Source organism: Macrotis lagotis, chromosome 4 (genome assembly GCF_037893015.1).
Source record: "Macrotis lagotis isolate mMagLag1 chromosome 4, bilby.v1.9.chrom.fasta, whole genome shotgun sequence".
NCBI lineage: Eukaryota > Metazoa > Chordata > Mammalia > Peramelemorphia > Peramelidae > Macrotis > Macrotis lagotis.
In genome coordinates this window covers 72,793,159-72,808,805 of record NC_133661.1, presented here as the reverse complement: position 1 = coordinate 72,808,805, position 15,647 = coordinate 72,793,159, and the positions used below count along the sequence as shown (strand labels likewise).

Below are 15,647 nucleotides of genomic sequence, written 5' to 3'. Positions count from 1 at the left end.
TTTCAAATGGAGCTACTTGACTAGCCTTTAAACCCAAATCATTTCAACTCTGATAAAAGTCAAAACTAGCCCTCAATCTAAACCTCTATGGTTCATTGCTTAGATCAGCTTAGAATTAGAGTAAATAGCAATTGTTTTCTGTTCTGGCCAGAGAGGCTTGTGATGCCAATAGTATGTGCAAAGGTCTTCTCTTCCTCAATTGGCAGTTTTGTCATGGTAAATTGAACCATCTTTTGTCTCAATTCTTACCTACCCCTTAGTCACTGAATGGGCAAGACTCTAGGAAACATTTAATTTAGAAAGGTCATCTACTGTATCCTGCCATTAGACCCAGATGATTCTGAAGAGAGTGAGGTTAATGACTCTGCACTGCTCTGCCTCACTTAAATCTGATTCACAAGCAAGTCTAGACATTACCCTCAAAGTCCTCTTAGAGAATGAAGGAGAAAGCAAGCTATAACTATACTTAAATAACTTTTAAGTTCACTGATAAACATCTTTATGATGGCCTTTTAAATTTCCCTTTTCCTCCTTGATAACCTTGCACAATTTGTAACCCTTGACCAATTTCTCCTTGACATTTTAATTCACTGGCATCTGTGATGCTTCATTTTGCAAGTTTCTCCTCTTTACTTCCGTTGCTCCTCACCCTTTAGATGAGTTTGTTTTTAAGGTTCCTTTCTTGATCTTTTTTCCTTCTCTAAATTCTCTTCCTTAGCAATGTCATCTACCCCATGCGGTTTTGTTATCTTTATGTAAATGACATACAAATCTATATCCCACCTGCAATTCTTTCTCTAGCCAATCCTACAGGGATGATGAGATAGGATGAAGCTAGGACTCCAGTTGAGACATCCACAAATCTTCCAGGAGCCCCTGATGACTCATTTTTGTTGATGTCCAAATTGTTCTATGGGGGAAAGGCCTTATAAAGAAAAAGTTTTGATTTAATAGCATCTAACTTCATCTTACTGATGGGCAAACCAAGTCCTTCAAAGATGTAGTGACTTGTCCAGGTTATATAGAATCCTGGGCATCCATTTTAAAAGGAATAGGCTGAAGTGATATGAAGTGATATGACAAGAATCAAAGTTAAGTTGGGTTAAATGTACATTTTAGCTCTAGAATGGCTTAGTCTCAGGGATCATACATGGGAAAATTGCAGTCAGAGCAAATTGGATGGGAAATATTCTTCAAATTTTCTTTTGGGGGGGAGATCTACAGAGATATGGTATTGGGCAAATCATCTTCTAAACTGGCATTTGGTGAATAACTTTTTTTAGGAGTTTCATTTCTTATTTTCTAATTGCCTGATGGATAGCTATATTTTGGTATCCACTAGTACTTCAAGTCTAAAACAAAATTCCTCATTTTCCTACCTAAATTTGCATTTCTCACCTCTAGAGTTACCAGCTTCTTATGCTAAGAGTACTGCCCTCTCCCAGTCATTTGGGCTCTTAACTGCAATTACTTTTCTTCCCCCCCCCTCCCTTCCCCCTGCAAAATGTTAACTTTTATAACCTGATTTCTTCTATAATCTCTTAGATTCACTCCTGGCTCTCCCATCATGCTGCAATCATTTTAGGAAAGAACCTTATTCCTAGCTGGATAAATCTCAACGGTCTCTTCATTGGCCTTTGTTTCTAGTCTTTCTTCAGTGCATCCCATATATACCACTGTCAGAGTAATCTTAATATACCTTTTTTTTTAGATTTTTTAAGGCAGTGGGGTTAAGTGGCTTGCCCAAGGCCACACGGCTAGGTAATTATTAAGTGTCTGAGGTCGGATTTGAACCCAGGTATTCCTGACTCCAAGGCCGATGCTCTATCCACTGCGCCACCTAGCTGTCCCTTAATATACTCTTTTATTACATTAGACCTGTACTCTGAATCTTCCAGTGGTGTCCCACTAGCCTATGAAATAGAGTAGAATCCCTAATCCTAGTATTCAAGGCCTTCCATAATTTCTCTAATACATCTGTCCAGTCTTGTCTCTTGTTATTCTCCTTCTTGTTGTCTACATTTGGATTGCTCTATCCTCAACATCCTTCTTGCCTTATGCCGCTTTTTTCTTTTTTTCATACCCATGACTAATCTTTCCAGATGCTAGTTTCCACCTTTCTGCTATCTTATATTTCTTTTTCATATAGGTTTTTGCCCCTTTCCTCCTTGGCATCCTTGTACGGTCTGTAACCTTTGACCAATTTCTCCTTGACATGTTAATTCACTGGTATCTGTGATGCTGATAGGATGTGCGTGTATATCTCCTCCGATAGCTTTTTAATGAACATTTTTTTCTTTCCATTTACCTTTTTTTTTGTTCTTTTTTTTTTTGGGGGGGGTGGCAGGCAATGGGGTTAAGTGGCCCCGATAGCTTTTAGAGGGCATGGGACTCTCTCGTTTTCATTTTTTTTTAAACTTGTAAACATATTGCCTTTATTGACAACAAAAGCTTAAGAAAAAAAATAGCTATTTTTCCTTTGATCCTTCTTGGCCGGTGTGGGGGGCCTCAGTCACTGCCGCCCGAGTCGTCCTCTTGGGCCGAGCGGCTCACTGGCGCTGAGGAAGGAGGGGCTGGAGCTGCTCTCCTCTTCGTCTGTGGCAGGGCTTCCTCCTCCATCATCATCTTCTTCTTCGTCCTCCTCCTCCTCCGAGTCGGCGTCGCTGCCGAAGATCTCTTCCTTATCCCGGGCGGCCCGGGCTTCGTCCTCGCGGCTGTCTTGGCGGGGCCGGCCCCTCGCCCCGCGCGGCGGCTCCCCCTCGCCCCTCGCCCCCCGCGGCGGCTCCTCCTCCCGGCCCCTCGCCCCCCGCGGCTCCTCCTCCTCCTCCTCCGGCTCGGGGTTCTCCAGCTGCGCCCTGCGCGCCTCCTGCGCCTCCAGCTCCGTGGGGTTCATGGCGCGGTGCTTCACCAGCAGCAGGGCGCCGGGGCCGGCCTGCGCGCCGGCCCTGGCCCTGCGCTTGCTCAGCCGCACGCGCGTCTCCAGCTCGTTGTAGTACACGCCGTCGCCCTCCCGGAAGATGAAGAAGTAGTTTTCCTCGTAGCCCTTGCTGGCCTTGTTCTTCACGTTCCAGTCGTACTCGCGCGCGATGCGGTAGCCGTAGGCCTCCTCGGGGGCGGGCGCCGGGGCCCCCCGGCGCCGCCGGCGCAGGGTCTCGTCCAGCGGCAGGAAGTAGGCCACGAACTGGTTGCCCTCCGCGTCCATCATGCCGCGGATCATGGCCTGCGACATCATCTCCAGGGCGGCGGCGCCGCCCGCGCCCTTGGGCGCCGGGTCCGAGTCGAAGATCACCTGGGCGCAGGGGTTGATCCACATGCTGAAGTCGGGGAAGACGGGCATGAGCTCGAGCGGCGTGACGCGCGGCTTGCTGTAGTGCTGCGCCGGCGCCCGGCGCACGTCGCCGAAGGTCTTCTCGATGGCGGCGATCTGGCTCTGGCGGCCCTTGTACGCCTCCTCCGCCGCCAGCTGCTGCTTCACCGACGCGCCGATCCTCACCTCGGGCTTCTCGTTGGACACGCCGTAGCGGTTGAACTCGGTGGAGATGTACTCCGTCTTGCGCATCCAGGGCACCACCTTGGCGTGCTGCCGGGACCGCGTCGTGCCGCTGGGCGCCGGGGCCTCCTCCTCCAGGAGCCGCTCGTCGGCCGGGTGCAGCGGGGCCCGGGGGTCCGGCCGGGAGGCGTCCGGGTGGACGAGGTCGATGGCGACGCCCAGGTCCGGCTCGGCCAGCAGGTCGTGCTTGTGCTGCTTCTCCAGGGACGTGGCCTTGTACTGGACGAACCTGCTCCGGTGGAAGGGGGTAGGTGATGAACTTGGGGTCGAAGGGGATGTCCGGCAGGCTGTTGCAGTACTTGACGCGGCACACCACGCCGGACCGCTCGGGCAGGGCCCTGTGCGAGCCGGGCTCGTGCTCGTCTTCCCGCCGGGCCTGGGTCTGGATGGTGGGCGCCATGGCGGGAGAGCGGGCCGGGCCCTCCGCCTCTGCGGGCCGCGGCGAAATGCCTTCTGGGGAGTGTAGTTCGGGTTGGGTTGTTTTGTTTTCAAACTCCGAGCGACGGATTCGCCCAGGCGGGGAGGAGGCGGGTCTTCTGCGAAAAGCCGGCTCGTGATTGGTCGGACGCGCGGGCATTGCGATGATCGAAAAGGAAGGGGCGGTTGGGAGCGGCCTGAAGTCTTCCCCTCCTCAGGCGCCGCCGCCGCCCGTTTTTACTTTTACCATTCCCCTCCCCCCACTTCGTGCTCCTTAATGGATAGTCCCAGAAGTGAGTCTCCTGTAGAGTCCGGCTCCCCCGGGCCTCTCCTCTACACCACATCCCCCCCGCCCCCCCCGCAAGAACTCCCGTGCCCTTTCCCTTGCTGAGCCCCTGCCTAGCAAGCGCTGCACTCCAGTTTGCGGGGCGAGCCACACTGGGTTCAATAAGGCACAAACCGATGAAGCATCTCGTCCTGTACCAGGAGCTGGAGCTAAAGCAGCCTCTGACCTCAAAGAGCGCGCATTCAGAGAAAAAGCACCCGGATGTGCCCCCCCCACCCACCCAGGGCTGTCAAACGGAAAGGGCTCGTCAGTTTCCCCCAGAAACTGACAATGTGAAACGCACCCAAGGGAATAGACGAGAAGGAGGCGGCGGCGGCTGCGCGCGCACCTGCCGCCCCGCCCCGCCCCGCGCACGCCCATCAGCACCCGCGCACCTAGCTGAGCCCTCTCCCGGCGCCCTCCCACAAGCCTGTCTCATCCTGGAATCACCTTGTAGCTCTTTTATATGCTATAGATATATATTAATTATATTATATTAATTATATTATATTAATTATATTATATTATATTATATATTATATGACATTATATTATATGACATTATATATTATATTATATGACATTACATTACATTGTATTATATATTACATTACATTATATCATATTATATTACATTATATTATATCATATCATATCATAATATATTATATTATATTACATTACATTAATTATATTATATTATATATTATATTATATTATATTATATATTATATGGCATTATATATTATACTATATGACATTACATTGTATTACATTGTATTATATTACATTGTATTATATATTACATTACATTATATCATATTATATTACATTATATCATATCATATCATATCATAATATATTATATTATATTACATTATATTATATTATATTATATTATATTATATTATATTATATTATATTATATATTATATTATATTATATATTATATTATATTATATTATATTATATTATATTATATATTATATTATATTATATTATATTATATGACATTATATATTATATGACATTATGTATTATATTATATGACATTACATTACATTGTATTATATTACATTGTATTATATTACATTGTATTATATATTACATTATATTATATCATATTATATCATATTATATCATATATCATATCATATTATATCATATTATATTATATTATATTATATTATATTATATTATATTATATTATATTATATTATATTATATTATATATTTTATATATTATCATTTATGCAAACACTGCCTCCCCAGCTAGACCGTAAGCTTGATTGACTCACTGATAAATAGTCCTAAATTCACTACTCCATAAAAAGGAACATCCGAAGGAACTTCTTCTCTGGCCTTGTCATTTTCTAGAATTTCCTTTGGTATCTTCCATGGATTCTATGGTGAATTGGGGATGATCTCATGTGTTCTATCTAAAATTTGGAAAAATCATTTTGACCTCTGTGGCAAAGATTGATTGGAGTGAGGAAGAGATTTGCATTTAGGGAGATCAAGGCTATTGAAATAATTTAGAAAAGAGGTGAGGAGGTCTTGACACTTCCCCTATTCCCTCCTCTTCCCATAATGCATTCTTCTCTTGATGCAAGGACTTTGGTTCTGATTCGGCTCTGCCCATCTGGGTTATTTTCTCCAATGGCACAGGCATTTTTCTCCCTTTCTTAGCAATATGCCTGACCTGTAGTAAGCACTGTATAAATATTACCATCATTATCATGATTATGATTATTATTCTGATAACTTGAAAAGTAAAGAGATACTTTTCAAGTCCCTTTTACTATTTTCTCAAGTAAGAAGAATATTTTATGTTCTACACAGGCATAGTGACTGCCTCTAGAAGGACAGCAAAGTCTTTTTTCTGTTCATTTTTCTGGTCATTTCCATTCCTTTTGATATGAAAGGGTAAGCATTTTAATGGAAAATCTCAGCTTTTTGTAGTCCTGCAAACTTCTGGGGCAAGCTGATAAATGTGCCTTTTCATTTAGCTCTTGACTGATCACCAATCTCTTGGTCCAAGGGAAATTTTTAAGCTGATTTGCCTCTCTTTTGCAGTTTTCCAGTGTTACATTGCTGTTTGATCTACAAATATGACAACCATGGTCTTCTTCTGTTCTTTCATGGTTTTTCTGCCTGACTACTACTTGGAAGTACTAAGGTTTGCATTTCTTCATTTCTCATCCAGGCTCTGTCCTGAGCACTATTCTCTTTCTTCTAAAAACATTTGCACTTGACCTAAGTCAGGTAGCTAGATGGTGCAGTGCATAGAGTATTAGACTTGCACCCAAGAAGACCTGAATTGGAATCTTGCCTCAGATATGTGCTAGTTGTATGACCCTGAGCAAGTCCTTTAACCTCTCTCAGCCTCAGTTTCCTCATCTATAAAATGGAGATAATAACAGCATCTACTTCCCAGGTTTGTTGTGAAGATTAAATAACACATGTAAAATATTTTGAAAACCTTAATTCTTTCTTATTGTCAAATCCAACTGACTCATTATCTTCTTCCTGTAAACCTTGTCTCTTCTCTTAACTTTGCCAGTCATCTGGTCTTACAACCTCCGTGTCATCCTCTTCCCTTTGCTCATCCCATATATCCAACTAGCCACCAAGTTTTGTAATTTCTATCTCTTCATCCTTCCTCACATTGGTCTCTCCTTTTTCATTCATACAGCCACCAGCTAGTTCTGGTTGTCATCACCTCTTGCTATTTCAAAAGCCTTGTTCTCCCTGACTCAGCTCTCTTCTTTTCTCTAATCTATCCATGATACAGTGACCAATGTCATTTTATAAAGCATAGAACAACTCATGTCACCCTCCTATTCAGTAAGTTTTAGTGGTTCCCTATTATCTCTAGGATCAGATATAGAGTTCTTTGTTTGGCATTTAAAGCTTTTCAAAACTTCCTTTCCATTTGCCTTAGGATCTAGTCCCTTCTACATACTCATCAATACAGTCACATTGACCTGTGTCCTGTTCCTTATACATAACACTGTCTCACCAGCTGTTTCCTATGTCTGGAGTACTTGTCCTCTCAACTTCAGACTAAGAATCTCTGGCTTTCTCCAAGATTCCTCTCAAATGCCATCTCTTTCTCATCTTTCCTTGTGTCTCCTCCAATCTTCATTTTTTTCTTCACTTCTCTATCCTTTGCCTTCCTCTCTAATGAAATGCTATATGAGACAGAGAACAGATGAAGACAGAGAGAGCGAGAGAGAGAGAGAGAGAGAGAGAGAGAGAGAGAGAGAGAGAATGGGCACAGCTATCCAGCTTGATTGCTTATACCCTGCACACAATGCATATCATCACTAAATAAGCAGTAATGAAACCTGTAAATCAGATTCTATCCAATATAGATTATGAGCCAAGGTAGTTGAAACACCCTGGGAGAGGAATAGGAGGCAACATGTATCAGGCAAGTCAAATCATTAAGATCAGCACCTTGACCACCATCTCTCCATAGATGGTGGCTCTAGAAGAGCCTTGAGAATAGCAGTGTCTTTAGGCCACCATACTTGCTTCCATTCTGAACCCTGAAACCATTATTAATTGAAAAAATCATTGTGGAGAAGGGGCCAACTTGCTTCATCTGTTGCCAATCAGGTGCCTTTTATAGGGTAGGCAAACCAACTTAAACAAAGCAGTAAGGCATCCTGAGGGAAAGAAAGGAGACAGACAGCATGTGCCCTCAAGTGGGACCACCACTACCATCATCTTGACTACTATTTCTCCCAAGACCTTAATAGAGACAACCAAGGACCTCGACCCTTTGAAGAAGAGTCATGCTTCCAGTCTAGTGTTTGCAGTGTTTGTCATACCTGACAACTCAGCAGATGTTATAGTTGCATTTGTTGATAACCTGCAACAGAAAGTTCTTGTCATCAAGTTCTTAGAGTTGTCAAATAGTTCAGTATTAGAATGAATGTTTTACCACAGTACCCTACATACCATGGATCCTTCCATCTGCTTTAGCAATTGAAACCTCCTATGTGTGTGTGTTTCTCCCATTAAAAATGTGAGCACCTTGAGAATAGGGATTGTTCGACTGTCATATACCCTACAGTGCTTTGCAAATAGTAAGCACTTAATAAATGCCTTTTCATTCATTTCTTGTTTCATTCATGTAATTTATAGGCAAAGCTGAATTTGTTCCAGGTTTTTGTTCCAGAAGAAAAGCCTGGGAATAGAGGTAGAGGGATAGGGAATAGAGGAGACAATGTTGGCAAAGATGACCAAAAGAAGGACAAAGTTGTTTCTCAGGAATTTCTTGACCCTTTTAACTTAAAACAAATCCACTTGGATTGGAAATTGTGGAATAATGAAAATCGACTGAGATCACCGTAATACAAATGCTACAGTTGGGGAGAAATAAAATAAATAATAATAAAAAAATAAAATAAAAATAATAAAAAGCAATTCAGTATTTTCCCATTAGTTTTTAGAAAGCAACATAATTTTATTCACTATGAAAAACCCTTTTTCAGAGGTAATATAACTTTTGTGCAATATTGATGTATTGTTTAACTTCCAGTAAACCATAGTTTTCATTCTATAACATATAAACATGATTTGCACATTTAAACACTCACCTTCCATTTCACCTCCATAAAGGATATGCATTATTAGAATAAGAACATTATAAATAGTTTGGTATTACATTGGGAAAGACAGATTTCATATCATCTTCATATTCATGATGTAGTTTTCTTCAAGTATTGAAGAGAGCTAATATCACTTTACTCATGGAACTCATATATAATATATAGCTTGGGTTTCTACTGATTTCGTTTTAGTCTCTTGAAATAATACAAGTTTATAATCTTGGACTGCGTCATTTTTAATATTTTCATCCAATAGTTCCACAAGTTCACAATTTTTTTCTACCCATCTCTGGACCAGCAGTATATTCTTCCTCGCTCATCACCAACAAGGAGTTTAGACTGATTTCTTGGGGAGAAAAGAAAAGATTATAAAGTTATAGATAGGTAGGTTTCTGAGATCTTTCTTGACTGGTTATGAGCACATAAAAAGAACAAAATCAAATACCAGATCTTAACACAAATCGGTAGGTTCTAGAAACCAATGATTCTCATTGATTCCACAATACCTAGGTATATAATAAAGGATAATTTAAGCCAAGGGTAGTCTCTTGCCTCTTATTGGAGTATCTAAAAATTTCAGTGGTAGAAATAGTCAAAATCAGATTCATGTATCATTCAATGTTAGGGAGCAGTGGCAGAGAGAGCTGGTTCACATAGAAGAGTGATTTCCATCCCTTGACTGCTTCATAAATATTATTTCCAGTCATAGATTTTCTTTGGAGTAGAGCTAAGTGGAGGAATATTGAGAGTTGGAGCCATAGATTCACAGAATAATATCCCCTCCTCTTTTTCTTTCCTCTTTCTCTAATTTTCCCCTTTACTCTTTCTTTCTTTTCCCTAAATCCATAGGAAGAATTATCAAAAAAATAAAAAATGTTCATTCCAAAATGGTCTGACCCACTCAGTAGCAAGATAAATAAAAGGCCTCCTCAAAAAAAAAGAATGGGGTAACTTTGTCCCTCATCCCACCCTCTGAAGTAAATGACTGAATTCTGATCAATGAAAAAAATACTGACTTTAAAGAACTGAAAATGAAATATAGTTCCTTACCCTTGGCAGAGAGGTGGTCTATAGGTGTAGAATGATACATACACTGTCCCACAGGATTATTATTAGTATATTGTGTTTGTTTGACATCTTTTTTATAAAATGCATATATTTGTATATGTGCATTTAGTCATTGGGAATTGACAACAATTTAAAAAAGCATCAACAAAACATTCATTAATATGTAAAAATAATATATATGCATATGAATAAAAAATACACACTAAACTAGCCCCCTTGAAATCAACAATCCCAACCATAGTTAGGAACAAATATGAAACAACCAAGCCCACAGAAAGTGGGGCCAATGAAAAGACTACTCAGAGGACCTGGTTTTAAAGCCTCCCCGCTTCTGATTCTTGCTATCCTTGTGATTTTAGCCAAGTCATTTTCAGCTGTAAAAGCGAGAGGATGAACTAGATGACCCCTGAGACTTCTACCTTTAAACCTATTATCCTTTTGGGAGCAGGTGTGGGCTTTGTAAGGTTCGTACAGGTTTATGGACTTGTAGGGTTTATACGGATGTCATAGGCAATCATGAGAAGGTACAAGTTACTTGTCATCCCAGAGCTAGCATAGAGTCCCTCTGCTGGAGGTACAAGGAATGAGCCCCAAGTTACCTGGATATGGCCAATGCTGTGATGGCTGGATTATTTTTACTCGATTTCCCTGTCAAAGCGATGTTGATGTCCAACTCTCGACACAAAGCCAGATTCTTTTCCCACTTTTTACCTGTTGGGTGGTTGAAAAACACAAATTTAGAAACAACTCTGTATCCCCATGCACACACATCCGTATTTATGTTTGTGGTCAGCAAGATGTTAAATTGAGGGGGGGAAAGTATATTTAATCTTGGCCTGTGCTGTTGCAAAAAGGGCTATCCCAATTTAATTTGTGGGCTATGATAGTTACATGTGCTGACGTGCTGCTGTATCAATTGTGTCCTAAATTGGATTTGTGTATTATTGCTTTCTAAATTGCATGCCTAGTTCAGCAAAATTGTTCATCAGTGTTTACTGGCACTATGCTTAATAAGATGCCCCACAATACCTTGCTGCCAGGATATAATGCAGCCCATAATTGCCTAGTAAAAATAAATTACATAAAGCCAGCATTATCAACTTATCTAAATCCTCTCATAACCAAACCAATAATTAAATGCAGAAAACATTTTTTAAAAATGTAACTCAATAATTGTTACTTCAATCTTTTTAATGACCACATTTGGGGATTAATTTTATTTTCTTAAACGTGAAAAGTGAGATGTGGGTATGTTCGGCTGAATAAAATCACACAGAAGCCATCTTGGTCATTTTAGTCCTTGCTCTGATTAGATCATGGTTGTACTGTTGGGAATGTGATCGCATGTGTACTAACCTGCAGTTGTACAAGAAAGTCTGTGAATGGGAATCCAGTCTTAGGAAATGCATTTAAATGAATGACAAATAAAGGGATTGCTGAGAGCTGTATATTTGTGAGAAGATCTAAATTACATCTGTCTTCAAAGTCAGTCAGACCTGGTCCTATTCCTGCACCTGATACATAGAAGTCTATGACCTGGATAGTTAATATCTTAGTACTGGGCAAGTCTCTTTGACAATCAATCCAAGAGAAGGTGCTGAATTTCCTCACCAGGGAATTCCCCATTCTAATGAAATCACAGGTCCAGTTCCATCTTCCATCTTATTGATAATCTACTGTGAATATAAGGCTACTATAAAGGGAAAGGAGGGGGAGGAAGCTAAAAACGTGTTCAGTATCATTGATCCTTGCCTTGAGTTATACATGAATGAGATATTATGTGGCAATTGAATTCTTATTTTTTTTAACCTGGATATAATATGCATGATTCAAGGATGGCATTTTGAGTACTTGTAGCATAACTACAGAATATACAGCTAGTCCATATATGTAAAAAAGCACCAAAAGAAGGCACATATTTGGAATGGCTTCATCTATAATTTTTTTTTCAAGGCAATGGGGTTAAGTGCTTGTCCAAGGTCACACAGCTAGGTAATTATTAAGTGTTTGAGGGCAGATTTGAACTCAAGTCCTCCTGACTCCAAGGCTGATACTCTATCCACTGCATCTCCTATCTACCCCACATGTTCAATTTTTTAAATATATTTTCATATTGAATTAATATAAGCATCAAATGATCAAATAACATGATTTATGTAAATAAATTTTTGCTATATATGGAAATAAATCTTTGCTATATTTGGAAGTAAAACTTTGCTATATAAATGCTAGAAACTAGTATTATTTCATCATCAGAATCATTATTGTTGTAATGTGCACAATACATTGTGGGGGATGGGAAGAAATAAACCTCCCTGACTGGTTGGATTAGGTGGGTCATTCTGCTCTTGGTTTTATTATTCCTAAACTGTTGACTAGACTGAATTTTATTAGCCTGTGTGTAACCTCCTTTCATTATATCATAATCCTTCTAATCATTGATCACTTTAAAAGGAGTGACCTCTGAGCATCTGTGACCTTATAGTCTACAACCAGAGAGGAAAGGTATGTCCCCAAGACCCCTTGTTGGTGTAAAATCAGCTTTTGACCATTCTTTATGGCAGCCTAAAGTGGTCAGGCTATAGTAACCCATGAAAGCCTGAGAAGATAATGCTATTTTTTTCATCAATTGGTTGAATAATTAACTAATTATTTCATGTCTCACATGCCCCCTTTTATATTCTCATATAGATATAATTTTATCTTCACAACAACTTGATGAGATAATACATAAAGGCTTATTGTCCCCATTTCACATTTGAGGAAACTGATGAAAACTAGAAAGGGCATTCAGAGAAATAGCCCATTTTAATTTACATGGCCCAACCTCCAACCCTGAGAAGATGCCACTTACACTGCTGCACTGCTTTACACTTTATACCCCATTATTTATTTGTCCATAATAAAAATAAATAAATTTTATTAGTTTTCTCTCTCACCAACTTTGGGGTCAGGTGGGAGATATTTGAAGAAAATAAAGTGTTTTTTTCCCCTTAAAGACATTAATTGGTTAAATCACTTAACCTCTGGGTTTCCTCATCTATAAAAATAAAATAGTTAGACTAGATAATCCTGAAGTCCCCTGCCATCTTTTAATTCTATGAATTTATGAACTTAGGTGAAGCAGAAAAAAATAAAAATAATATATATATATATATATATATATTAAATCTCAAAAGCAGTAGGGCTCAGGATATGCAATGAACTGCTAAACAAAAATTAATTTCTTCAGAATTCTATATCCCATGGCAAAGAATAGATATAGATAAATAATGATGGCATAGATTGATGATATCTCTAACTTATATACTGGGGGTTCTTGGCATGGGGATAGGATACATGGACTCACAAAATTGGAAGAATACAGAATATTAAGGAAGTACTATTTTGCTTGATCAGTGATAGGCAGAACCTCAGAAATGGAAGAGATCTAACCCACACTTGAATAAGAATCCTTTGTAAAAACACCCCCAATAAGTGGTCCTCTGGGCTTTGCTTGAAGACCTCTGACAAAGCAGAGTCCCTTGCTCCCTGAGGCAGGTTATTCCACTTTTTGGGTTAAGTGTTAGGGAACTTCTTAATTCAAGGCTAAATTTGCTAATTTTCAAATTTGTCTCAGAATCTCATGTTCTGGTTTCTAGTCCAAAAATAACCTATTTCCATAACACCCCTCCCCACCATGTGACAGTGATTCACAAATTTGAAGGCATCATCATGTCCTATACTTCAGGCTAAGCAACCCCAGCTCCTTTGGCTGATTTCATATGTAGCATGAGCTTTGGCTGATTTCATTTTCAAAATGTGGCAGTGAATATATTATTATAGATATGTTTTGACAAGGGCAAATTATAGCAGTGCTACCATCTCCCTTGTCCTAGATAGTGTCCCTCTTTTAACATAGCTAGAGCTTGCATAAAAATAAAAGATGGCATTAATTTTTTTTTCCAATTGCCATCACATGGTTGACTCTTACTAAACTTGCAGACTCTTTAGGTAAATTGAAGGAAACCTAGGAAACATCAGTGTTTGACTTTCTTTTCCTTTATCCCATTTTCTGTCACATTCCCCTCCTTTATTCTCTTGTGACCAATTTGAGAATCATGTATAGAACAGCAGTTCCCTGATTGCACCTTCCACTTTTTGTGGGTTGCCCTTGTCATTAAGACAAGCCAATCAAATGATTAGTTGCTTTCTTTTTTCTAGAAGATGCCCAGAAGAGCTAAAAGGTTGGACACACTTCTGGTCTTGAGGGTCCTGAAATGTGGTTGGATGAAATAAGTCTATAAAAGAAATGGAGAAGATTGTGAAGGGATCTTAAATGCCTGGCTAAGTAGAATACCATTTTATCTTTTTTTTAAAACAATAGGAAGCTGTGATGGTTTTTGAGTGAGTCAGACTTGTATATCAGAAAGGCTATTTTGGCAGGTTTGTAGAGGAAGGATTGGAAAAGGGAGGAAGATAAAAAATCATATAAACATAAAATGAAAGACAATTGGACCTCTGATTTAATTAATCACAGTAATTTAAGTTAAGGGAATTCCTAGTAAGGAGCTGCCTTGACCAATGCAGAGCATCACTTTCACTGCAATTGTTCTCATGGAATGATCTCAAACCAAGATAGAAACAGGGCCACTAAACAGTACATAAGGACAGGGTCAAATAGCCTTAAAGGCCATGGTAGCATTTGAAAGCATCCTTATATTATAAAACAATTCAACATTGAGAATTGAGATTAAGAAACAAGATGCTTTGGAGAACAGAAGACCTGGGTTCAAGTGTTTTCTCTAATACAGACTCACAATGTGACTTTGAGAAACATACCTATTTTTTTAGTGCCCAAAGCAACATTTTAATCAGGGGCTGTTAACCTCGAGTTTGTAACTTAAAACATATACATCTAACTATCTCTCTTCTGTCTACATCTATATTTGCACTTACCACCTACATCCTATATCTCTACCTATATGCAAATCTAGATCTATATGCTGATAACTGTAGTTCAATACAATTGGTTTCCTTTGTAATCCTATGTATTTAATTTCTGAGTGGGGATCCAGAGGCTTCACCACCCTGACTGCCAAGGGTCTAGGACCCACAAAAATGGCTAAACTCTTGAGATGATAAATTGCAGTGTAGTTGCTAAGATTTGTTGGTAGGAAGGATTTCCTCATCACTAAAGAGATCCAAGGTTAGGACCAAACCTTCTTGTCCCTCCAAAGCTGTAAGTGATATTCACAATGACTCCAAGTAATCGAGAAAAATTATTATGCTTTCTATAATAAAGAAGGAGTATATGTAGCACAGCTTAAAAAAGGATTTGTGGCAACTGCATAAAACTTTTAAAAGTCTGAGCATAAATGCAATTCAGTTATCTGGGAATTTTATCTACTTAGAACATCCCTTTCCTTCTTGATGGGATAAATGCATGGTTCTTTCTTCGGGTATGTTCTATATGATGGGAAGACATTGTCTTTCGTTGCTGGCATCAAAACAATTGATTTTATGGATCTGAGCTAATGAGCAAAAAAGCCACTGGGCCCAAGGTGGGGGTTGCTTTGAGCTCATTGCCTCACTCACAGTATTCCATCTTAGCAAGCCACAGGTGGCTTTCCTAGAGGGAATGGTGGGGTTTAACAGCTGGAAAATTGTGCCAGGCTGGGCTTGG

At 40.1% G+C, this 15,647-nt stretch overlaps 1 protein-coding gene and 1 pseudogene across 3 annotated transcripts in view; both read right to left on the bottom strand.

Moving 5' to 3' along the window:
• Positions 1-2,507: 2,507 nt before the first annotated feature.
• LOC141519909 (RNA polymerase II-associated factor 1 homolog pseudogene) lies at positions 2,508-4,202 on the bottom strand (annotated as a pseudogene).
• A 3,625-nt stretch (positions 4,203-7,827) lies between these two features.
• Positions 7,828-15,647, bottom strand: part of LOC141521024 (WD repeat- and FYVE domain-containing protein 4-like) — a 238,790-nt gene continuing 230,970 nt past the window's right edge. For 2 of the 3 annotated variants that reach the window (XM_074233113.1, XM_074233114.1), the window contains exons 39-40: positions 10,582-10,693; positions 7,829-9,260 (exon numbers count right to left, since the gene is read on the bottom strand). In XM_074233113.1, coding sequence (XP_074089214.1) covers positions 9,194-9,260; positions 10,582-10,693 — 179 coding nt within the window. In that variant the 3' untranslated portion in view covers positions 7,829-9,193. Of the gene's footprint in view, positions 9,261-10,581; positions 10,694-15,647 lie in introns of all 3 variants that reach the window. The other variant, XM_074233115.1, reaches the window with a different exon arrangement.